This window comes from Epinephelus moara, chromosome 24, assembly GCF_006386435.1.
Source record: "Epinephelus moara isolate mb chromosome 24, YSFRI_EMoa_1.0, whole genome shotgun sequence".
Taxonomy (NCBI): Eukaryota; Metazoa; Chordata; class Actinopteri; order Perciformes; family Serranidae; genus Epinephelus; species Epinephelus moara.
In genome coordinates, this window is record NC_065529.1 from 26,310,830 (window position 1) to 26,337,314 (window position 26,485).

Sequence of the window (26,485 nt, forward strand, 5' to 3'; positions counted from 1 at the left end):
TACCTTAAAGATAATTTCAAATCCCTTGAATTCCTGATATGTCTTCTGTCTTCCTTTTTCAGTTTTCAATTTACTGTTGCCTTATCACTAAACTCATCCTGAGAAAAAATCCAAATGACAAAGTACAGTTTGGCTGTCAGAATTTTTCTCTTACTGATATCTGAAGTTAATCAAAATTAAAGCTGCATTCAAGCCACAAAGCCATCGTAACTTTATTTTCACAAGTAAACACTTAATTTTAACAGGTTTTCAAGCCTAAAAGGCTGTAAAACACTGTTCTACAACACTCAAACATGTAACCACTTTAGCACATGACACTAATAATCATTTTTGCTTTGTCAGTAAATTAAAGAGACAAGATTATGGTTACAAGTTATGGTCACTTGTCATACAAAAGGATTAAAAGCTCCAAAGAGTTCACAAAAACAATGAGATGACTTTTCCTTTATTCTTTCATACGCCTTTAAAAAGGATTCATGATTGCCACTCCTACAGTCTTGTGCAGGTTATACCACATTTTTGAGAAATGACTAATTGTAGCCTATCATTTAAAACAAAAATGGTCTATATATATTGTATCAACAAGTGACACATCACAAGAAACATGTAAGACAATAGTTAGCTGTAGTGCCATCTAACATAAGGAAAATGTCAAATAAAACTGACAAAAACTTTCGATCAAAGTAGTTGTTTTCTAATGAAATGATGTTCATGGTTATAACATTTGTATTGCAGGAAGTAGTAAACAAATACTATGCTGACAGGACAAGTTGATGTGTCATTAGGAAATATTCAAAATCAAATTGAAAATTGTACTTAGAGAGGTGTTTAAACAAGGTTGATGTCTGACAAATGTCTGCTATGATAAGCCTTGAAATCTGATGTATTCATGTAAAGCTGTGACCAGAGTAGCCTGGTCAGGCTGAGGGAAACACTGTGATTGACAAACAACTTTTTGTTTCAGTCAGCTTCTGTGTTTTTGAATACATGGCTTAATGTCTTGGTGAAGTCCATCTTTATAGTCTAGGTGAAGACTGATAAGCAGAACTACGATCACAGAAGCCTACGGAGCATATTTCTAAATTGTCTCTAAATAGGACAGAGAATTTTATGTTTTCTTGGCACAAGGTTTGGAATGGATTTCAGGTTGGCCAGGCCCATATCTGACATAGTCAACATATATGCACATGCTCAGTCCCTAAGATCCTCTGACTCAAACCTTTTGATTGTTCCAGAGGTCAGAACTAAAAGGCATGGAGAGGCAGCATTTGTAAATTATGCCCCCTAAGCTCTGGAACAGACTGCCTGAGGGTCTTAGGGGCTCTACATCTGATGAAACTTTTAAATGTAATCTTAAGACACATCTTTTTTTAACATACTTTTTCCTGAAATGTATTTTTAACTGATGGTTGTTTTATCTTATCTTAGCCTGTTGTTTTAACTGAATTTTACTTTATATTTTATTTTTTGGTTTATTATTATTATTATTATTATCATCATCATTATTATTATTATCATCATCATTATTATTATTTTATAAATAATTTAAATAATATACATAATAATTTTAATTTATCATTCTCCATCACAAATGTTTTGTCTTTTATGTGTTGCATTTTATGCATGAATTGTGCTATATATTATAGTAGTATTATGATAATACTACTAGCACTACTACTACTACTACTACTACTAATAATAATAATAATAATAATAATAATAACAATAAGTTCATAATACAATTTTATTTTAATGCTTTGTTTTATACAATTATATATTTTATATGAAAATGTGTTTTTTTGTTTTTACTTGTTGCTCAAGAGTATCATTTGAGTGTTGTTTATGAGTCAAACTAAATAAATCAGAACAATTAAATTAAATTAAATCAATGAAATGTCCTCGGTATCTCCACACGATGGCAGTATTGCACTAATAACAGCACCAACTGCTGTAAACTCTCAAATAAGACGTAGAAGAAGAAGCCGCACCACCACCGAAGAAGAAGAGGAGGCCCCGGGGCAGGAAGTGTCTGTTCATCGCTCCCATGTGTTGCTATTCACTCGAACATTCATTCTTGACACGACAACTTCAGCTAATTCCAGCAAACTCAAGCTAACGTGTTAGCTATCTGCCCCCAAATAAACCGAAGAGGAAACCGGTGCTGTCTCTGCGAGCTAACAGCACCAGCTAGCTAGCTAACGTACAGCTCGCGCTAAAGTTGTTCGGATAATTAGAGCTGTAGCCACTGGAGAGGCGCGGTATCTGAATGAAAAGTGCAGTGGATACAAGCATGATCAAGGAAAACCGGTGGAACATCCCCCCCAATGCTCCAGCGTGCATGGAGAAGCACCTGTGCTCGGCGCAATACAGAGCAGGTAGGTAACAAGAGAAGCTAGCTGAATGTTACACAGGTAAACACGTGGTGCCGCTAGTCGGTTATTGTTTGAGTCTGTTTACATATGTGCTGATGTTCAAGGGTCCTCTGGTGATTTGGTGTGTGTACAATAAACCAAAGTGATAAATAAGACTCTGTTTTTAAAGGTGCACATGCTCAGCAGCCCAGCTAGGTTCTTCAGTTTGTAGCAGGTGTCTTGATGATAGGCAAACAAATTGCATTTTGCAGCTTAGATACAAGATGCTGTGTAGACTGGATGCTAACTGAATTAAAGAGTGACTCTTAATAATGCAGTTTAGTTATCTGTAAAGATAGCATTAAAATAAATGTGTTTCTAATGTTTGTCTTTTATTGTCTCTCCTCACAGATGGTACTCTGCTGCTCGGTGCCTCCAGCCTCACTGGCAGGAGCTGGCAGGGATCTGTGTGGATCTACAGTGACCCTGAGCAGGCCCCCAATGAGGGACTCTGCAAAGCTGGCGTGCAGACTGAGGCTGGAGTCACAGATGTCAAATGGGTGTCAGAAAAGGCTGTCGTTGTTGCATCAGACTCAGGTCAGAAGCAGATTCCTAACAATTTTTATTAAAGCACTGGTCTTAAGACTCGAGTATTAAACTGGATTTTGTTTGACTGGTTCCTGTGCAGGTGCCTTGGAGCTGTGGGAGCTGGCAGAGGATGAGCGCCTGCTGGTGAATCGCTTTACCAAACATGAGCATGATCACATTGTTACCTCAGTGAGCCCAGTTACTGGAGCAAGCAGTGCCGTTACTGGGAGCATGGACTGTCGGTGAGAGCCTGTTTTACATGGATACATGCACAGCTGTAGAACAGAAGCATGTGGATCGATTATGTGTTAAGCTTTGTGTTTTTCCGCCCGTCTCTCCTCAAAATGCATTTTCCCCTTTCTTCACTGCAGAATTAAAGTCTGGGATCTCGGTCAGGAGACAGCTGTCACTACCTACCATGGTAAGGGGACACTGCTCTCAGGTTTTCTAAATAGTAATAATTAGATGGGGGGTTTTTTTGTTAATGAATCAAGTTATCGTCAGTTCAAGTTTTTGTTTTATATTTGTCACAAAGTTTAAATCTTTATAGTGAAATGTAAAACAGAACTATTATATTGATTCATGCGTCTTAAAGTTTCAAAAACACATTTGGTGATTCTCGTCTGGTGCAGATCTAAGATTTATTTTAAATAATTTGCTAAAACTGTGTCTTAGCCCTTTTTTGAAATGTTTCATTTTCTCATAAACGACTTGAATTAAGACAATTCTGCAGTGTTTCCCCCAATTGACTGCTGTTATGTTACGTTTTAAAGCATATTAAATGTTCTATAATTAAAATAAATTTGCAGCATTCTACAGTTTTGGCAAAAGTATGATTGCATAATAAATGTCGTTATAGAGTGCCCCAGGGAGGACATTTCAAGTGTGTGTTGCCCTGGTTCCCTCGTCAAAAAGCCTGTGGGGTCTTTCCATTAGATTTTGGATTATTGCAGAAAATAAGCTCTCTGGCAAACAGAAGTTTATGATACTTAAACATTTTGTTCAGCAAGATAATCTTCAAATAAACACCACTTTTATGATATGATTTTTGAAGCCTAAATGCAACTGCCAGAAGTAAAAAGCTAACATGAGGCTATAAAGAAACTACACCAAGGTTGCATGACTCAACATCACTACCGAAACAAGGCTGAAAAGTGTCAATGACGTCTGTAGTGTCATGTAGCCACTCGTCAACAACCACCTTTTCTAAGACACACAACAGCTTCAGATTTCACAAGGAGGTTATTTACTGACGTATTTTATGTCATAGAAGACAACGTGACAGTCCCTTAAACTCGTGTTAACCACAGACCTTATTTCAGGCATCTAACCAAAAACCATTTCAAAAATCCTGCTGACTTCAAGGCAAGGGAACCAGGACTGCTAAAGTGCTGACTCATTTCTGGCTTTTAGGACTCATTCCTGAGACACTGTATTAACAAAGATGGGAAGAAAACATAATTAAATATGTCCCTTAACTTTTTCTCTCTCCAGCGCACACACAGCCAGTTGTCTGTGTTGCTTGTAGCCCCACAGATGAGTCTCTCTTCATCTCCTGTGGTCAAGTAAGATACTAATCAGCAGTTTGCATGCATAGTTGTAAACAAACACCTAACATACAGTAACTAATGGAACTAGATCTTGAACCACCTTGCTGCATAAAAATGTGCATATTAGTGAGGATGACGTTATTTTTTTTCTTGTGCTGTAACACTAGAAAGCTGCAGTCAAAGCTGTGCACCAACACATAGTCCAGCAGAAACAAAGAGCAGAAAGAGAACTGTAAGATTATACTGGTCCTTATTCAGACTCAACCTGTTGTTATCCTTCATCTCTCAGGATGGCCGTGTGCTGATGTGGGACAGGAGGAAGCCAAATAAACCAGCCTCAAGAATAGGTGAGCAACTTGTCCAAAGAACCAGGACCAGACATTTTTGCCAGTTTGTTGACAGATTTGAAATTAATTTTTACTACAATAAAAATTAGTATTGCTTAACGATAAGTAGGGCTGGGTATTGTTTAAAGAAATTATGGTACCAATACCCTTAAAGTAACGGCCAAATCAGGCCAAAGATTCGCGACTAGACAAAACCGTTTTAGAATGTTGCAGAGAAAAGTTGCAGTAGTGTGAACTGGCGGTCTGAGCTCGATGTCACCTGCAACTCCATTGGTCAAATTGCCAGCAGCTGGTTTTAGAACATAAAGCACGTCACCTGTTTGAACAGCCAATCAGCTTGTTGTGAAGTCTGCTGGTCAAGTCAAAATCGCTTGCTGCAGTAGATACTCCGTCCTCACCAAGCCCTCTATATCCATCCTCACAGTGTGCCGGTGTCGGATGGCTACCTAATGGTTGTTTGTCCAGCTGATTTAAACAAACCTTGATCTTGTGACTGTTCATCCCAGAATCAAATAGTTTGTATAGATAATTTAATGGTAATGCATCTTCTCAATTGTATTCCATTGTCGTCTTTTGCTTGTCTCAGATGTAGAGACCTCCAGATGCTCCCCCACCACTGTAGCCTGGCACCCCCACCACAGAAGCACCATTGCTTTCGGTAAGGCCCAGCAGCAGAGCATTGATTGATACAGACATTAAATTGGCAGTCCCTGTATTTCTGATCATGCTTCCTATGCCTCAGGTGATGAGCTGGGCAGAGTGATTGTGAAGGATTTCCTGGGAACAGAGCCGGCTCGGGTGGAGAACGTCCACAGCCGCAGAGTTAATGGGCTCGCCTTCTCTACACATAGGTAAACATTAATTGCACCATAGCATCATTAGCTCTTACATTGCTCCTTTACAAACTTATAACTAGTTTTTCCTCTCTCCCAGTGCCTCCTTGTTAGCCTCCATAAGTGATGATTGTTCCCTCGCTGTCATGAACTCTGACCTGCAAGAAATGTGAGTCCTTTCACAGCATACTAAAACAAATGCTCAACCTCCTGAAGCATTTCAAAACACTTATCATGCATTCCTGTTCTACAGATTGAGAGATCGGCAACATCAGGACTTTGTCAAAGGTGTGTGCTGGCTGCACGGTGGCTCCAACACACTCACAACCGTAGGCTGGGATCACCTTGTGCTTCACCACACGGTGGGTCCGGCTGCTGAAGCCCCCGACTCCTCCTCTTAGACCCAACAGATGCTCACACTCTTCGGAAAGAGTACATTTTAAGATAATTACTCTCCCCCCTATTTTTGAGGGGCGTCTTTGCGTGTCTCAACAGTTAAATGTAATACATCCGTCAGGAAATATGGACTCATTGTCATTTAGTAATCCAGATATGTGCAGAACATTTAGACTTTTGCTCTTGGCCTCAGTGCACTACGCTACTCTACCGTTACATTCTCTCTCCATCCACTTCCTTCATACTGTATAGCATTTCTGTGTGTACTTACATTTGAGGCAACCCATTTGTATGTATCAAGCATCATTTTACATTAAAGATAACTTAATGTTGTAATAGCAAGAGCATTCTGATATTTCTTTGTGTTCCTGGAATCTGTTGTATGCTGACATAATGCTGGACGATAGGAAGAAAATTGAGCATAGCGTTAGTTCAGGCAGGACACGATGTCAAGCTCAGCTCACATCCCAGCTACATCAGCTGATCTCAAACAGCCCATTCAACTGATGGAGCAGCTGATTGATGGAAGGGAGTCAGCTGATCACATGATTCCTTTCTATGCAACCAGTTGGCTAATCTCATTCAGGGCGCCCTATTTAAACTGCTCTGGCCTGCCTAACGTTACTGTTGCTGCTTCTACTGCAAGCTGCTTTGTAACTTGCCTCCACCCCAGCTCCTCCTTTTCATGTTTTGTCTGACTTATCAATGTCATTTCTGTTTGACATTGATGCTGCTCTGCTCTGTCCATGGGGGGTCTTTGCTGCTGCCCTCTCTGCCTTAAGGTTGAGAGGCCGTTTACACGTACACGGTGATTTTGATAAACGGAGACATCTTCCTTCGTTTGTGCCCTTCGTTTACACGCAAACGGAGATTTCTCCTCTGAAAACTTGTCTTTCTAAAAAACTCCGGCCAGAGTGGAGATTTTGGAAAACTCCGGTTGTGCGTTTGCATGTAAACTGAAATAAACGGAGATAAACGGAGTTATAGGTAGCCGACGTCACAGTATGCGCCGGAACTTGCGCCTCTGTCAAAAGTGCGACCTATGTTGCTATGGTGACAATGGATACATGGAAGGCTTGAGCTTCTCGTTACACTGCCACCTACAGGTTTGGCATGCTCTTGTGTATATATACACGGGTAAGTGTAAACGAAGATCTTTTTGAAAACGGAGACGGTGAAATGTCCGTTTATGAAAATAGCCGGCAAGGTGTAAACGGCCTCTCATTCTCCCTGCCGCGATGCAGAAATGCGGGACGGATTTGCAGAATATTCGCACAGCGCTTTTCCGCGTTTAAACCATACACACAGGTGCAGTGCGGAATTTCGCGTTGTTGTGTTCCAAGTCCGCGCTGCGTGAATGGGTGTGGGTGAACATGGACGAGAGTAGCAGCAGCAGCGACCTAGCAAGCTAACATTTAACAAGCATTAACATCAACGTTCTTTAGCACTTCTCACCGCAGCCACCAAGCTGGACAATGGACTGCCAGACGTTGTCCTTTAATTCATTGTTCATACAATCATCCCGTCTGTTATCAAAAAGGACGGGGTGCTGTGAAACGAGGCTTATCAACCTTTCTCCCATACTATCCTGCCTGACTGGATTTTGGATTCTCCCAAGTCTGTGCAACTTCACTATAAACAAACAATTTCATTGGCCCAGCTGTGTAGTTCCGCGGCGAATTCCGCGTGGGTCTGGGCGGAAACTTTTTTCACCGCACGAAAGTTCCGCCCCAGTGTGCAAACTTCCATAAGAACCCATGAAATCAACTTTAATATTTTTCCGCGAGAATGACCCGCGCAGATATTCGCCCTCAGTGAGAGGTAACAGGTTAGGTTAGTAACAGGTTGTAAAATCATGCCCATACACGTTTGTCAACCTAACCTGTTACATTGAGCGATTGCCCTACACTAGAAGGATGCAGTCGAAAACATAGCTAGATTAAGATACCCTGTGTGTAACTAATTACGTGCCTTACCCTTATTGACCCCGTAGTTGAAATTGTCTAGGAGCAGGAGCACAGATGCAAAATACATCCATGAGCAGGAGTCACCATGGATGCAGGGATCACTTGCAGGTGCCAGGTGGGAGCTTCTCGCGAGATTTTGAAGTATCTCGTCTCCTCGTTCAGGAAAAAAAAATTACCACGAAAAACAGAAAAAAATCACCACAAAAAAAAAAGAAAAAGAAAATGTTTGACACCCCTGCTATACACCATATATTATAAATCATATATAGCTGTATACTGTGTAATAATAAAACAATGTGACTGAGGCAAACCCCCTGCACCCACTGCTGGGTCAACATAGGGTGGTGTGTTGTGTGTTATCTGTTCATGTGTGGGCGGTTGGCTCAGAGGTAAACAAGATTACATGTGTGATTTGTACACTGAGTAGCAGGGACTGTATAGTGTCACTGCTAATCTGTAGTCTGACCTGGGTCTGACATAGACTGAACTTGGATGCCATAGTTTTCACATGGCACCAGCACAGGTGTTGTGGCCAACATAGTACACTTAAACGTAATCATGCTGTGTTTGCCAAGTTACGTGTCTTACTTACAATGTAGCGTTTTGGTGCATTTTAATTACTAGTATCAATATTTAGCTCATCATGCAGGAGTTCAGGAACACTGTCTTGCCTCCATCATTAAAGCAAGAGTTGGTAACTTTTATGAAAATAACTTTTTGTCATATTTACTGAAACTGTCACTATATCCTGAGAGTAGTATGAGACAGAAAATCTGTGAAAAAAAACATGTTTCTCCTTCTTGTGCTGCTTAATGGCATTTGCCAGAGTCAGCTGTGGCTGTTGGAAAACAACCAATCAGAGCAGAGGAATGTCTAACGCAGCCATCAATCACTTCTAATGAATTACTGTCAAACTGTCCAGCTCAGTAGCTTAGAGCTACAGTGTAGCTGTGAAATGAGAAAGTTTGCCTCAGCCAGTGGGCGGTGCTTGGTTTTTACCTGACTGTTTCCAACATGGTGGCAGGGTCACAAACTTTCTCATTTTGCAGCTAAACTGTACACTGAACTATGTTTCTTAAAACTGAGGCAATGCAATGACAGAATCTTGCAAGAACTTTTGACCGCCCTAGGACCTGTACAAAAAAACATTGAGATATATCTGAATAAAGTCTTTATGTTAATGCCTCCCTTCTCTTTTCATATGCATACCCAAAAGCATCATGTCAGCTGAACTGTTGTCTTTTCGAGTAAAACACAAAAGCTTAATACTGCACGGCAAAACAACAACCCAAAAAAACACTCTAGGACACTTGTTAAAGATGCAATTACTGCTTGGATTTATTTTCCGGTTATGTAGTTGTTGGACAACATTTGTCATAGATGAACATCTCTGCTCAAAGACTTTTTATAACCAATATTTTACTTTTTATAACCAATATTTTAAATATTTTGATTATACAACCTTAACATGTACATAAAACATCTTACAATGTCTTAAATTCTGTTGTAATCTCAGATAAACTGATATGTACAGCATAAAAACACAACTATAGATACATTAAAACAAATTTTACCACAGTAAAATAACTATTAAATATCCATTATTATAGACAGAAGAACATTTCCTTGATCAATAAATATGAGAAACTATCCTACTGAGAGATAAACACAGTCGTCTGTTGGCTCCGTTACAGTGGACCTACGTAATACATGTAACAGTGAAAGGACATTTATGTTATGGGACATGTAACTAAAGCATGATGCACCATAATTACAGTGTACATTATTATTGTATTCTATAATCAAGATTACAGATAAATCTGTCAAAGACTTTATTCAGGAATTTGCAGAGAGTAATGTCGATGAAACAGTTGGTAACTTTTCTGAAAGTTAATTTTGTCATGTTTGCTGAAACTATCACTAAATCCAAACGGTATTATAAGAGACAGATAGTGTGTGAAAAACATCATGTCCTCCTCTTCCTCATAGTGCTTCTGATGGCATTTGTTAGAATCTACAGAGGCTGTTTGAAAACAACCAATCAGACCCGAGGAGTCTATAATATATATAATAATATAACACATTTTAGTGTACTGTTTGGCTGTAAAATGAGAAAGTTTGTGACCCAGCTGCCATGTTGAAAACAATCGAGCACTGCCCACCAGCCAGACCCACTTTCTCATTTTACAGCTAAACAGTGCACTAAAATGTGTTTATGAAAACTTCTAAGGTGACAAATAGGCAATACAGTAACAGAATCTTGATTTATATTTGATCAGCGCTGCCAAGTTTGACAGTTTAACTAAAATTATGATCAGTTATTGACATGATTGACAGCTACATTAGAGACTCCTCGGCTGTGATCTATTTCATGTACTACTGTGGATGAATAGTGACAGTTTCAGCAAATATGACAGTTATTTTTATAAAAGTTACCCACTATGGCTTTAATTCACTCACCATACATTTTACAGCTGTGAATAACTTAAGCATAAAGAATTTCATTAATAGAATTTGTTTATGAATAGTATCCATGTGGCACGATTGAATGCTTTTTTTAAAAAGGCAACATATGCAACATATACATCTATACTGAATAAAACAGCAGCAGCGAAAATAAAACATTAAAAAAGATAAAATACAAAAACAGAAAACACTATTTGACAGTGATGGTGTGTTCTCCAGCGGTCGAGAAATACATTCAGACCATTGTTTTAAGACATTCTTAACATATTTGTTAACCTCATTTGTTCAAAGTGCTTTTTCCCCCATTGTTCAAATTCCCTCTGATGCAAAATTCACATTATCCAATCACATGCAATTTGTGCTAAACAGAAGAACGTCTATGTCATGAAGACATCTCACTAAGGGTCCTCTCTTCTGTATGGAGTAATAGGCTGTTTGGTTCCAGGCCGAACTGTGAAGGTCATACCATACTTATGTTTTGACTGCACTCCATTGCTGAAAAGAAGAACACATTTATGACTGTGAGTTGATACTTTACACAAACACTGGGTTTACTGGGCCTCATTCCCAAACAGTGCTTACCCTCAAACCTGTGCTTAAACCACACGTACGAACTTGTTCGTCCTCTGCGATAGGGCTACAAAGATTAATCGATTAGTTGTCAATGACTGAATACCCAACTAATCTGAGAATCAATTAATCGGTTTAAGTAATTCTTTAAGAAAAAAGTCAAAATTCTCTGACTCCAGTTTCTTAAATGTAAATGTTTCTGGTTTTTCTACTCCTCTGTCACAGTAAACTTAATTTCTTTGGGTTGTGGACAAAACAAGACATTTGGGAATGTTTGGAAAACACTGATCAACATCTTTCAGCATTTCATGACTGACCAAACAGCTAATCTATTAATTAAGATAATAATCGACAGAATAATCCACAATGAAAATAATCCTTAGTTGCAGCCCCACTTTGCAAACAAATTTAGAAACCACCTCATTCTATGCGTACGCACATGTGATGAAGGCCTGGCTGTCTTGGAAAATGTAAATACATACCTTCTGACTAAATGCAAAGCGTACAAATCCACATTTATCAAAAAGGCTTTAATAGACAGCAATATTTAAAACTGTTACTTAACTAGTGCAATGGTCAAATGTATCAACCCTGTGAAACCTAAGGAGACATCATTTTATTGTGCTGCATTCAGGTGCCTCTCACAAGCATTTAAACCTCTGAAATCTGAGCAAATTGGTTTGGTTTCTTTTGAAAATGCGCTAAAAAGGCAAAGGGTTAAATAACTAGGAAATTGACACTACAACATGACTACTGATTGCAAGTAGCGGACATGCGCCTGTCAATTCAGAATGATTCTGATTCACTGATATACGCACGGTGATAAAAACATTTCTATGCACATATTAGTGAATGAGGCCCAAGGTGTCATGTTTGAGCGATGGAAGTCTCACCTGTTGGGAACTTTAAGTGAGGAGGTGTCCTGATATTTCCTGGCCATTCTATCCTCCAGCTCCTGCATGTTCATGGCTGCTGCTTTGTTGCCCGCTGGGTAATTCTTACTCGGTAGTGTAGCTCTGGGGAAAACAGGGACCTTATTTTCCTCCTCAGACAAGGGGGTGCCCCAGTCATCAGAACTGGACTCTGCCTCCTTCGCTGGGGCCATTTTGTGGTCCATTTCCAGCATCTTCTTTTGTAAGATGCTCAGGAGTGTGACCTGGCTGGGTGAAAGATTGGGTGGTAGCTGAGCAGAGGCCACCTTGGGTTTCGTCGGTAGTGGTTGCTTTGGTTTGACATCGATTTCAGGAGGTGAGAGTTTTGGAGCTGCTGGAGGTTTGGGTTTTGTAGGAGGAGGTGGAATGTGATTTGGAGGAGGAGGTGGAACTTGAGTTGGTGGAGGAGGTGGAACTTTAGATGGAGGAGGAGGTGGAATTTGAGATGGAGGAGGAGGAGGAGTTTGAGATGGAGGAGGAGGTGGAACTTGAGATGGAGGGAGATTGAACACAGTTGGTGTTGGTGCCTTTTTCATGGGAGGGTCAGGTGGAGGGATGGAAGGTGGGGGCTCCATGAAGTCATCAAAATCATCAAACTCTGGCGGCGGAGGGAGTACTGGCATACTCAAATCCTCTTGCTGTGTGGGTTGAGACTTTGAGGGGCTTTGCACTGCATTTTGTTTTGGCTCAACCAGGTTGGTCGCACTCAGGGATGCAGCCATCCTGCTGAAAGCTGAACCGGGGGATCCTGTCTGATCCTTGACCAGAGCAGAACTGCTGGGTTTTTCTGGAGTCTGAATTGTTTGCGTATGTGCAACAGGACTGACAGACTTAAGACTCTCCTGCACTCTTTCTAGAGATGTTAGAGAAGAGGATGAGCTGGATCTTGGGGTGACGATAAAGGAATTGGGACTGGAGTCACTGGGGTGAATGCTTGCACTGGGCTGCTCATTCTTCTTGCCGCTGTTTTCCCGCGACACAGAGTGATGTGATCTGTGCTTGTCCCTTTCTTTAGCCGCCATTAGAAGAGCCAGCGGGGAAGCTGCAGGTCCATCTCGGGCCCCACTGGTCTCACTGCTCTTCAGGTTGCGCAGTTTGCGATCTATTAATGGACTGAATCTGCGACCTTGACTTGGAGATCCTTCGAGTTTGTCCTCGATGGGCTCTGAATTCACACGAGTACCGTTCAGTTTCTGAAGCTGTGGCGATGTCTGATGTGAAGTGTGGAGAGGCTTGTCTGTTTCTGGCTTTGCTGAAACTATCCTTGTTTTAGCCTCCTTGTTTGGTACAGGCAAGGGTGATTGGGAGGGTTGGGTAATTTGTAAGGTCTCCTTCAGCTCCTGGACATCTTTGTGAACTGGTTTAGATGGTATAGTCACTTCAGGGGCTTTGCCATCAACCTGGGCAGGCACTGGGGAAGACTTACCAGAAGGAGAATCTTCCAGGAGTAACATCTGCTTGGGTTTTGGATCATGCTCCTCATACCCACTGAGAATTGAGGTCTGAGGATTATTGTAAAGCTTTGCTGTGTTTTGGGGATTGAAAGTGGACAGTGTGGGTGTCTGCACAGGTGGAGGTGGGGCAGGAGTCTGTGGTGGGGAGTCAAGTGTCGGTATAGAGGACAGTCTTATGGGTTTTGGAGGAGGTTTCTTATGACTCTTGTGTTGCCTTTCAGAGGGGGGTTGTGGAGGGGCAAAGACTGGATGATCAGGAACTTTGACAAGTGATGGAGTAGAGATGGGTACGGATGATACAGAGCCACTAGAGCAAGTAGATGGAGGCTTTGGTGGGGCCATTGGTGGCGGTTTTATGAAGGTTAAGTCTTCCCCATTCATGAAGGGTCCTGGTGAGGCTGACTCTGAAGAGGGCATGGAAGGAGACTGAAGGGTTGCGTAATTTAGAGTGTTCAGGTCACCCATGAAGTCTGGCGGAGGGATAAAATTGCCTGGAGGGGGTGGAGGTGCCGTAGAGGGAGGAGGAGGAACAAATATTTCCCCCTCCACAAGGTCAGGCACAGATATAACAGATCCATTGGACAAGTGATCTCCACCGACTGTGGAAAGAAAGAAAAGAGAGAATGAATCATGAATTTCCCCTTGGGGATTAATAAAGTATGTAAAAATTAAAATTAAATGAGAAAAGTTCAGCACATGGTGCAGCAGGGGCCTTTACAAAATTGTACATGTTTTAAGCATTTACACACAAGTTCTTGAACTGTCTCTGGATATGATCATGTGCTTTCACTCTACTATCAAAAACTCACTAAAAAGCAGACATCTTAAAAAAAGAAGAGAAAAGTAGATAATAAAGAATCAGCATTTAATGCTGAAATTCATTCTAGAGTTTGAGACCTGATAAACAAGCAATTTTGTAATCATGCATAGATTTAGGATTGCTCACAGCCAAAATTAAATGAATGATATCCACTTCTTCCCATAAACGCAAACACTCCCATTCTGTAAATATGTCTGGTATGGCGGTTTGGACACATTCATAAGGGTTATTGAGAAACAACCTGGACAAACATTTACCTGCCCTGCATTTCAGCCCTTTACAGAGACATTCTTATTGCTGTGATCCATCAACTGAGTCTGAGTAAAGGCGCCACAAATGATCTGGGTCCTTCAGAGTGTAAATAATGAAATTCTGGGGTTTCCGTTAAACATAAAAAAGTCAAAAGAGCTCCAGCAACACTTGTGGTATGGAAAAGAAACTTTATTGACCGACGCGTTTCGGCTTGTGGCCTTCATCAGGGTCATGAGGTTTCCGTTAAACATATAAAGCACATATTTAAGTAGGTAGATGCTCACTTGAACCGTTGATCTTTGGACCGTTGACAGGGGGAAGGAGGGGGACTTTGGGTGTCGGGACGGCAAACCCTTGAAAGCTGTCAGTGGAGGACTGTGAGGAAAAAAACACATTTGAGACAAACGAAACAAAGCAGGGTTCAAGAACAGCAGTAAACATGACATAAACGCTATATCCTGTTCTAGAGGCGCTGAAAAAAGGTTATCTTTAGTGACAAGTTAACAAACCAGTTCCCAACTATTGTGGAACCCAGTGTTCTTTGGAAACAGACTTGCTTGTTCAATACTTGCTACTTTATTGGCATCAAAAGAACGAAAGCGTCAAATAATGCCACTGGCTCTTTTGTCTTGGTATTATGAGGAACCTATGAATAAATGCCTTATTTGCAACTAATTTTAAGTTAAATCTTGTAAAAAGAGTAAAAGCACAGCAGTTCTGACAGAAAATACAACTCTTTGTTTTACTAACCCGTATTCTGTAACAAAAATACTAGGCTATTCTCAGGTTTGCCTTGACTTGATGTGGAAGTTTAGGAATCATTTTCATGCACCACACGTACTTCACTCATGAGGAACATTCGGTGATTCAGAGGATATACCTATTATTCATCACATTCTCCTGATGTTAATATGAGCCTGGCTGGCTGAGAAAATTGCAGGCTGTCACTTAGATACCTGTGTGTTTGTATGTGTGTATGTGAGGGAGGGAGATTTCCTCATGTCTCGAATGCCACCAAAAATAAACACAGACTGTGTTGACACAATACAAGACCAGGAGAGTTAACGGCGTATATGCCCTTCAAAAGGGAAAGGGAAAAAAATCATTGCGGCAACATATTTTTACTGGTGAACCTATTGACATCATCTTGCTGCGGGCTCTTTGAGAAACCTGCTAACACAGTAAAGCAACAAGATGGCACCAGTTTCACTTCAAAAACAGCTTTATTCATTAAGCTGGTAATGGATAACAGTCTAGAAGTTACTGGTATATTGCTTCTCAGCCTTTTAAATGCTTGTACTTGAGATTAAAATAAATTGGACTAATGCCGGATAGCACGCCTTAAATGACACGACTCTCTGTTGGGTAATAATCAGTGATGTAGTTTCTTAGAAAGGTATGAACACTGCCTCACAGGCCGAGGGCGTGTCACTAACGATGGCGTAGGATCCAGTTTGATTTCATGTGTTTGTTCCCTGCACTATGACTCATTTTCACCTGCCGCAGCAGTCCCAGCTGTCCTGCCCATGAGCTGCTGGGTGTGCCACGTCCAGCACATGCCATTCACACAACACTCCCAAACACTGAGGTGTGTGAACCATATCTGCGCCATGACGATGGGAGGCGTGATAGTCATACAGACTGCTAGTGTAAGGCTATGAGTTAAGGTGACTCTCCCCTAAAACAGGACAGTATATTTGGATATCTACAGTGGTGGAAGATGTATACTGTATATAATTTTTTTTACTTAAAGCTGCAGCAGGCAACTGTTATAAGAATAACTTTGCCCTATTTGCGGAAACTGTTACTACATCCACACAGTAGTGTGTGAGAAAGATAACTTGTGAAAAATATCATGTTATTCTGCCTCCGTATATTGTTTTCTAATGGCACTTGCTAGAATGAACATGAACAAAAACAACCAATCAGAGTCGAGGAGTCTGTAACTCAGCTGTCAATCATGTTAATCACTGCTTGTGAACTGCGGTTAAACTAGGCAACGCTGATCAGATATGAATCAAGATTCTGTTACTACATTTCTCACCTCAGATATTTTCAGAAACTTATTTCAATGTACTGTTTAGCTGTAAATTGAGAGAGTTTGTGACCTAGCCGCCATGTTGGACCAAAACAAAGCACAGCCCATCCACCAGGTCATAAACTTTCTCATTGTACAGCTAAACAGTGCACTGAAATATGTGTCTGAAAACATTTGCAGCAAGAAATAGGCAATACAGTAACAGACTCTTGATTCATATTTGATCAGCACTGATTAGTTTGGCAGTTTGACCGCAGTTCATGACCTGTGATTGACATGACTGACAGCTGCGTTAGAGACTCATCGGCTGTGATTGCTTGTCTTTGGTGTGCATCAGTAGATTCTAGTAAATGCCATTAGAAGCAATAAGAGGACGAGGAGGGACAATATCTTTCTTCATAGATTAATTGTCTCGTGTACTGCTGTGTGGATGTAGTGACAGTTTCAACAAATATGACAAAAGTTATTTTTGTAGAAGTTACAAGAAGAGGCTTTAAGTAAAAGTACCAATACCACAATTTAAAAATACAAATACCTTACAGATGTTTATATGTGCTTTTATTTGCTTTTTATTTTATTTTGAAGTCTCGCATTCAAAATTAAGTTAAAGTACAAAAGTATGATTCGCAAAATGAACTTTGATTATCAAAAGCTAAATTGCTTATTATGCTGCAGGAAGGCCCTTGTGATTGTCGTAATGTACATGTGGGACCCCAGCTTGGCATATCTTTTTTTACAAGGGGCCACAATTCAAAAAGATTGAGAACCACTGATTCAATCTATGACAACATATTGTGTTGTATAAGCTAATCATTTAATGTAAAATATAAATATGAAAAGTTACAAATGATTGTAGGTGCCAGATAACTGTAGCAGTAAAGCGTAGTAAAAGTATAATGTAATATAAAATGAAACTACACAAGGCGACTTTACGTAACTCAGTACAGTACTTGAGTTCTGGTGCCCAGTATAGTTGTTTCTATTAAATATATAATTAACTTTGCAGACAGAAATAACTAAATGCATATGGCTCTGTACTGTTTATGACTAACTCTTGATTTTTTTTTTGCAGATTTAGATATTGTTTTACAGTATGTGTATATGTAACGTACCTGGATGGTGACACCATCTGTATTGTGGATAATATGTTGTGAGTTACGCAATCTTTCACAGCCATACTAAAAATGATTTTAAGAAAAATGCTAGCGTGTTCAGCATGTTAACGTATGTTCTAGTTATTAAGGGAAAGTGGCTTTCACCAAACAGATGCAAACATTGCCAGACTCAACTGACACCAGTGCTCTGTCTACAAATTAACAAAGGATTGATCAACACTTGGTAACGTGTCCTGTCCCTGTGTCTGTTTAAGCTGACCCAGATTCAAACGCAGTCAAACACTAAACTGTCCTTTATCAGTTCATTTGCATCTGTGCGGCCCTGCAGATACCGAGCACAAGATGAAGTAATCCTTCATTTGCAGGTGAACAGCAGGGTGGGGTCTGCTCACACACTTATCTGTTGTTATTCCAGTGTCAGAGACTGAGTGATAAATGTGAATATCTGCAGTAAATCTACTCACAGAGTGGTGTTTGACGGTGGGTCTGGCCCGCACGCTGGCAGTTCCTGACTCTGGGATCACTGATGACTCCAGATTCAGCTCCACATTGTCTGAGGGAAAAAAAGGGGAAAAGACTTTTATCACCTTTGCAAAGCAAGTTTTAGTTCATGAATCAATCTCTGCTCAGAGCTCAGTGAGTAATTTGGCCAGAGATCACAAACAATGGGGTTAGTGTGAACACAGATATGTCTCAGTTTAAAACAACAATAACCACACGTCACAGCTGACATAATGCAGTTTTTATGATTTTTCTTTTTTCTCTAGAAATCCATTAGTTTCCAAAATGCCGACAGCCTCTTGAGCACATTTCACCCTCTGAAACTGCACAATGTCCACCTGTCTATTGTTCTCTCAGGTGAAGATTAGCACCTTCATGTCATTTGTGCAGGTAATGAGATACGTTATGCACCAAAGTGGCCTCTTAGTAGCTGTCACTCAACCTAACGATCCACTGTGTGACCCCATGAGCTGTGAAAGTTTAGTTTTGTTGTTGACAACTAATTAGTTACCGGATGACTGTAATCTTTGTTTAAATTTCACTATTGTGTTGAAGGGAAAGCTCAGTCATGGTGGTAACTGAAGTAAAGTACAACACGTGTAGCACAAGACATGATAATGTTAATCATAATTCCAAATAGAAATAGTTTATTTGATGTGTTGCTTGGCAAATTCATTTCATGATTGGTAGATGTCTATATTTTTCACCTAAAAGCATTGGTATCACATGTTTTTAAGTGTGAAACATATTTCTTGTTTGTAGTGCAAACAGCAGGGCATAATGATCCTGCATTTTAAAGTCAAAGTGACAATGAGATATTTAAATAATTCTTCACTGTTGGTGCAAATGACTTGTGTTAAGTTCAAAGGGATATTCAGTCCTAGCGTGAGACAAAGACCCCGTCACTAAACTTTTAGCTCTACACAGTACCACTGACAGACAGCTGCAGAAAACATTCTTCTAACTAACTGATAATATCTGGGGTCGCTGGAGTTATACATTCCTTCGTCGCTCCTTACGTCTCATCTTGTCTGTCCAATAAGTGACTGTTGACAGAAACTTGTCACCGAGACGAACATTAGTCTGCGTGTTCTGTCTGCCTTCAACAGCAACACCTTTCACTAAAGAATGGCCAAAGGCCTTCACATTTTAATCAAGGAGCAGAAAGTGTTTTTCTTGTGCTCTGTAAGTATAACCATTACATCGTCACTGTAATGTTCATGCACAACATATGATGGTGTCCAAATGAAATACAACTGTGGGATCAACTCAGTGTGAGTGACTACAGGGAGTACACTGCCCATGGTGTTAAACCAGTCTAACCAAATCATTAGTTTCCCTTTTGTGCACCTGCCTGATTTAAATAGACAAATATTCTCTCTGATGTTGCAGCTTTGCATAGTAATCCCTCTTGTTTCCTGCTCTGGCCAATCAAACAGAACTAATGCCCCATGCACCTGGGCAATTTACCTGTAAACTGATCTCAACAGGTGAGAGTAGATATTGTCTGGTGTTATCCCACTACAGTGGTGAAGCTTTTAAGTGGACTTAAATGTAAGCATACAATCTTATGAATACATGGACATCATTTCAAATTTTGTGTTTAATTAAAAAAACTGAACTCAAGGTCCACTCAGTATCTATTTCTAGAGCTTTCAACACCATATCATGGTCTTCCTCAGCAAATGGAGATTACTTATTTGTTATATTATCTATTATACACTGTTATATGATGTTATACTATGCTCCCATACTGATACATTTCCCAGTCCCTAAAATGCTGTATTGATATGAAGCTATCCAATCAAAAGTGATGTGATTTTTTTAGGTGTGAAGGTTAGCGTGAATGGTTGTCTGTCTCTATGTGTCAGCCCTGTGATAGTCTGGTGACCCTGTCCAAGGTGTACCCTGCCTCTCGCCCGATGTCAGCTGGGATAGGCTCCAGCTCCCCCGTGGCCCCTGACAAGATAAGTGACTTTTTTCATGTCAAGGACCCCTTAATTGATAACCATTAGGTCACAGACCTCCATTTGCTTCAGGGGCCTCCATCTGAAAAGATCTTGGTTATTAGATATGATTACGATCAGAATTATGTGGATTTATGCTAAAGTTAAGGAGGTAACCGTGGAGGAGGTAAAACCTGTGATCAGAATAGTCACTCTTATGACTTTTACTCACACTGGGCTTACTTTCATCATGAATTAAAGAGTGAAAAAAATATACTCCCCATCTGAAACCCCCCCGAACTCCCTCAAGACCCTTGATTGAGAACCACTGTTCAAGGTGATACCACAGTCACCACTACATACCATTTTGTCATGTACATGAGGTTAATATGAGGTTACTGTGGAAGTGAATGCATTTTTTTAATTAACAAGATTATTATCTCAGTATTATGGGAAGATTTTTTTATGGGGGGAAAAATCAGCCTTTTCTGCTTTTGTCTTTCTTTCATAAAAAAAAACACCACACAACAAAAGTATAATATGGTTAATTCCGAAAAAGAGAGCACAAGTGAATGTAGATTTGTAGATTACAGCTGAATGGCATGTTCACATAAAGTGCACCCAGACAAGCCAGAACACTAAATACTGGTCTATCTAACTCACTGAAACCACCTATTTTAGACATAATCCCAATTACAGCTATTCAGTTACACCAGTTCTCCCACCTGGCTGAAGTTTCCAGCCTTTCTGCCTACACAACCCTTTATTTCCTCCAAGCATTGTTGAGGCAACACTAAATCTACTAAAAACCAAGTGAACACAAGTGGTGTGGGACAGAGGACAGGTCAGTGTGAAGCCACATAGGCAAGGTCACCCAGATTTGCCAAGAAGAGACTCTAACAGGTTTTTAAAGATGACTCATATTCCTGTGTGATGGCACCTGTTCATCTGCACGTCATTAAAAGACTGTTGAGATTTCAACATGAAGTTTGCATAAGAGCTCCGAGGCTTTAACACTTCTGTCCGTGTCCACAGCAGGTACAAAGGTCGTGTTATTCTTCTGTGTATTGTCAGAGTGTATACTTATTATATATGAGGTTATAGTCAGGGGAAATGTCAGCAGTGTACTCACCCATGTCCTTGATTTTGATATTGGTGTCGAAAAGACTGTGGTTCTTTCGACCCAGAAAATTCCGTGCTCCCTTCTTTATCATGATGGATCAGTTAGTGTGTAGATACGACTGGTCGGAAGCGATTATTGACGCATTTTCGATCAACAGGTAAATCCGACGTAAAGCGCAGGTGAGCTCCTTTTGGCGACAGGTGCACCGCCGCAGCGCAGCAGGTAAACCCGACTCCTGTGATTTGGTGCAAACTTTTGGGACAGACGGAGAAAATGGAGCTAACCCCGCCCACTCCCCTTTCACTGTGCCTCCCTGTTTCAAACACTCCCAACAGGTGAGGCCTCGGCTCTCCTATTCACACACATTCCAGCACAAATCTCACCTGCGCACTGAGTCACCTGCTGCACTTCAAAGCTCTGTGCCATATATCTGCACTGCAGGACCTCCTCATCGTGACAGTGTTTTCATCTGGAGGAAACATCAGGCTTATATTTGATTATCACCAGCATGAACATGTTGGACTTTACAGCAGCTTGATTAAAAACCAAATGGGCTTTTATTTTGTAACACCAAGGGGCTGTTTTTATGTGTTCAACAGGAAGTGAGATGCTGATGGGGAATAAAATGGCTATTCTGCTCTTTATAATCCCATGATTATAAATGTGTAATAAAACAATAATTCCTATGATAAGTAAATAAACTTTATTATATTTTATCTCTACAGCGCCTTTCAAAGCTTGAATTATGACCCAGGTGGAAAGTAACAAGCTAACTGAAGTACATTTACCCAAAAACAGTACTTAAACACAACCTTAATGCATTTCTATTGTATGTTTTTTATACTTGTACACTGCTACATTTCAGAGGCAACATTTTGAATACAAAACCTATTATCAGTTTATGAAATACGATGCATTATTATTGATTAAACTCACCAAAAGTATATAGAGCGATTCAAATTAAATCCACTTCAACCACCTACAACATTACAAGTACTGCTTACATGGCATGCATCAATAATGATAATAATAATAATAATAATGATGATTGAACATGGCACATTGGTGCATTGGTCAGTATTGTTGCCTCTCAGCAAGAGGGTTCCTGGTTCCTGGTTCAAACCCCAGGGTGGGGGAGCCCTTCTTTGCAGACTTTGCATGTTCTCCCTGTATCAGCATGGGTTTTATCTGCGGGTACTCCCACAGTCCAAAGACATGCAGGTTAATCGGTGACTCTAAATTTGGTGGTGTGAATGTGAGCATGAATGGTTGTCTGTCTCTATGTGTCAGCCCTGTCCAGGGTGTACCTCGCCTCTCACCCAATGTCAGCTAGAATAGGCTCTAGTACCCCTGCGACCCCCAACAGGATAAGCTGTCACAGAAGATGAATGATCCACTGGCAGTCTGCAAAATAAGTAATTTTACTTTTGATACTTTCAGCACATTTTGTTGATTATATTCATGTATGTTTGTTTAAAGGTCCAGTGTGAAGGCTGTAGGAGCATCTACTAGCATTGATGGTCTGTAATATATTGTTACCATGTTTTAATTCATTTATAATCACCTGAATCTCAGAGTCATGTTTTCTTAGAATGAGCCGTTTATATCTACAGAGCAGGCCCTCTACCAAGGAGTCCGCCATGTTGTACAGCCATGTAACCCGAAACGAACAACCAAACACTGACTCTAAGGTCATTTGCGTTTGTCACCTCAGCTACTGCAATCACATGCTTGGCACAGAAGTTTTAGTTGGTTGAATTTAAGTGAAATTTTAATGTGGAAATTTGCGTGGCATTGCTATTTTTGCTTTAATGACCTGAGTACCACTTCCATCACATCAGATGCACATAAAATACCACAAAATACAACAGGGAGTTCAGGGAATGGTCAAACATGGAGAAATTAAACAAAATAAAAAGAGCAACATAAATCCATAAGAGTGTTTGTTATAAAAATATATATATGAATATATCTTCATTGTACATATTTGACATGTTATAATTTATTCTATAGTATCACATTTTTATTGTATTTTTCTATTCTTTGACGGTACTTTGGCTTTATTTCTTTTTATCTTTACATATTTATTGTGTTTATTTATTTATTTATTTTTTTAAATGTGGGAGTTTGTACAGTGACTCAAAAAGGAGGGAGAGGTTGGACTTTTCATTTACGTTGTCAGTAAGTCATAACAAAGTAATTTACAAGTCTAACCTCTTCCTCCTTTTTTGGTGACAGATGTCCTTGGATCCAAAAGCACCCATTTGTGATACCTACATATATGAAGTAGCACCAACCTGCTTTATAGGAGTTTGTACAGTGTTGGATGTAAAACCTTTGTAAAACTGTAAAAGCATGATCCGCTTTTTGTCCTGAGCCCAGACCAATGACCCTCTAACAACATTTTGTCATACAGTTTGCTAGAAGCCTCAGCATAATAAATCAGTTAGCACTCTGCTATTAATCCCTCTGGATGTTTGCTCAGTTATTCATTAATCTTGGTTGAAACATTAAGTTTTTGTAATGAATCCTTTCTTAATCTTGATTATAGATCTGCGTCCGCACTCAGGTATCACCTGATGAACTCTGTGGTATTATTTACCCGAGGATGGTGAAACATGTGACCTCTGTAAGCAGGATAACTGTGAAGATGATGTTGAAGGCTAAAGAGGATCAAGAAGATCAGACTGAGCTGACCCCCTGACAACAAACCTACAACAGCATTCACAGACTGTCTGTTTATATGAGCTTAACGATCATGTGTGTTTGGTCATGAGGAGCTGAGATTGTGACAGTTGTAACAGGTGTACCATCATGGTAATGTATATAATGTGCCAATTTCCAATTCACAGAATGATAATGAAATGTCATAAAACAGTTGAGCTTCATCCGTTGAGTCTTAGTGCAGCGAAGTTGGACTCCTTTCATTTTCATTTCCTGGTCCTGATGTACAAACTGCTGCGGCATAGAGTAGCATTCAGCTCACGATCTTCAGAGTGCTGTGATGAACGTGGTGCCCTGGGGTTGGAGGTCTTCTTGTCTCTGGAATATCGAAGGAGATGTGATGGAGGAGTGAGGTGTGGAGAAACACAGGAAAGAGGAGGGCTCGTTGTTGCTGTAGGAGTCATTGACGATGCCGGGGTGCTCGGGTATAGTGAGTGTACTCAGCCCTGTTACACTGTCACTGGAGATGCACTGGGAGGATGTCTCTGAGGTCTCAGAGAGCTCAAAGACATACAGTTGAATTGAATTGAATTGAATTGAACTGAATCGAATTGGATTGAATTGATTAAATTAAATTAAAAAATCTTATAACTTTGGTCTACATACTGTGATATCACTGCACTATTTTAAGTATTGGAACTATTTGTTGGTACTGTAAGAACACAGTATAACAACATACTATAAAAGCTTAACCGCTGATTCCATTGTAAGCACCTGAAAAACACAGTAAGGGGACCTTGAGTTAAGGTTTTTTGTTTGTGTCTTTGTTTGTTTTGTTGTTGTTGTTGTCACATGTTTGATATGATGACCATACATTACTTAACTCAGCTTTAGAAAATTATATCACTTAAAAAATGTAATTCCAAATACAAGTAAATAAGTAGTGAGAACATTTAGCTGATAATACTCTTACTTTGGGGTATCACACCTTTTGCTTAAGTAAAGGACCTGAATATTTCTCCACTACTGGTTTGTATAAACAAATAATTGATCTGTTTCCTTGATCAGACTGATACTGAGAAATACTTACATTCCAATATTTATTTAACTGATGTAATCATCCATAAATAGTGTAGAAACTTTATGTCAGCAGTTTGTCCCTGTGCTTCTCATTACATAACAGTAGGTTTGTAAAATATTCATGCTGTCCAGTCACTCTTGTTTTTTTTCTTCCTCTTGGCTACAGTCAAAGTTTTTCTTTCACGTCTGTCTGTCGCACCTAAACCTCATTTGTCCTGGAGACAAACCAGACCGGTCCGTCCAGTTCCTCTGTCCTCGGTGGGAATTTATCACGCCGACTGATGCTGGCGGAAATGTAAAGAATGTGCTGGCAAGAGTCGCTGACACTTAACCAACTTCTCAGTGCTAATCACACAGTAAAGTTCAGCTCTGCCCAGGGTATCATAAAATGTGAGCACACCATCATTCATTTAATCATTCAGGCATTTACTCAGTTATTCATTGCCACATGATGCTCATTACGTGCACAGAGGCACAGTTATGACAGGTTTCTTTTGTCTTTTAATAGCTTAAAAAGTAGCAACACCACTTTACACGATTAATACATTTTTTTATCATATTTTATTGAAACATGGCAGCATCCTAAAGGCAGAGAGAGCTAACACAGGCACCAGTGTACAGCATTTTTACTGATCAAATTCTGCTTTCCTCCTCTTCTTATGTAATTCCATCCACAAATCACACAGGCCTCGACATGTCCATTCTACTAAAGTAAAAGGAAATGAAGATGGAAAGACTGTGAATATTTTTGGCATCCCATCATGATGATATATGAATAAAAAATGAAACTGAAGATGCTTTCATTTTTGTAGTAGTTTCTTTGTGACAGCAGAATTTCTTCAGTAGAGAGTGGCTCCAATGAAAACGGTCCACAGTGGGGTCTGTGTGTTGCTATGTACTGTATACATCTGTGTTGCATGATTCATTTATTATCTGATAATATTTGTTGCCATCCCTGCAGCCTCTGCAGTGGATCTGACAGCAGATGGAAGAGCTTTAAGAGGGTCTAAAGCAACAGTAACTGCCACTCCTCCAGTGAAACTAGGGTAAGCTGAGAGATCACTAGGTGAGAGGATTTGAGGAAAGAAGATTTATGAATATGGCTAATTATGTTTAAACTCTGTACGTGCAGACTGCCAGACTATGTCTTGAATATTCTAAAAAATATATTAAGGCTGCATTTTATTGTTGGCTTCCTTGTTTATGTACCAATATGCATCTCTGAGTTTACCTTCTCTTTTCCCCTATGTGTCGATGACCCCCTCGCTGTGAGGCTGAGGTCATGTCAATATCTGCTGTAACACAGGTAGCTATACATTTACAGTGTTGACTTCCCTCTGAACTGCATCTGTGGCCCCCATTTCCCCTGTGAGAAAGTTAGAGTACGTTGGCGTTAAAGACCATGGCCCAGGGAGGGAGACATAACATCATAAGTAAATCAGGTGAACATCCACATACATAGAGTCAGTCTCACCTTATGATTTATGGTTTC

The 26,485-nt window shown here is 40.1% G+C and overlaps 2 protein-coding genes across 2 annotated transcripts; one reads left to right on the plus strand and one right to left on the minus strand.

Annotated features, from left to right (window-relative positions):
* Positions 1 to 1,981: 1,981 nt before the first annotated feature.
* Positions 1,982 to 6,401, plus strand: wdr77 (WD repeat domain 77). The gene is made up of 10 exons (XM_050038929.1): positions 1,982 to 2,375; positions 2,763 to 2,948; positions 3,040 to 3,181; positions 3,311 to 3,360; positions 4,434 to 4,504; positions 4,779 to 4,836; positions 5,423 to 5,494; positions 5,579 to 5,687; positions 5,770 to 5,838; positions 5,923 to 6,401. The coding sequence occupies exons 1-10, from the start codon at positions 2,267 to 2,269 to the stop codon at positions 6,068 to 6,070; spliced, it is 1,014 nt and encodes a 337-aa protein (XP_049894886.1). The 5' UTR covers positions 1,982 to 2,266; the 3' UTR covers positions 6,071 to 6,401.
* A 2,951-nt stretch (positions 6,402 to 9,352) lies between these two features.
* Positions 9,353 to 22,040, minus strand: LOC126386540 (uncharacterized protein C6orf132 homolog). The gene is made up of 5 exons (XM_050038939.1): positions 21,259 to 22,040; positions 18,144 to 18,232; positions 14,811 to 14,901; positions 11,962 to 14,053; positions 9,353 to 10,993 (listed from the first exon to the last, which is right to left on the minus strand). Exons 1-5 carry the CDS (start codon positions 21,338 to 21,340, stop codon positions 10,897 to 10,899), a joined length of 2,451 nt encoding a protein of 816 aa, XP_049894896.1. The 5' UTR covers positions 21,341 to 22,040; the 3' UTR covers positions 9,353 to 10,896.
* Between the last annotated feature and the right edge of the window lie 4,445 nt (positions 22,041 to 26,485).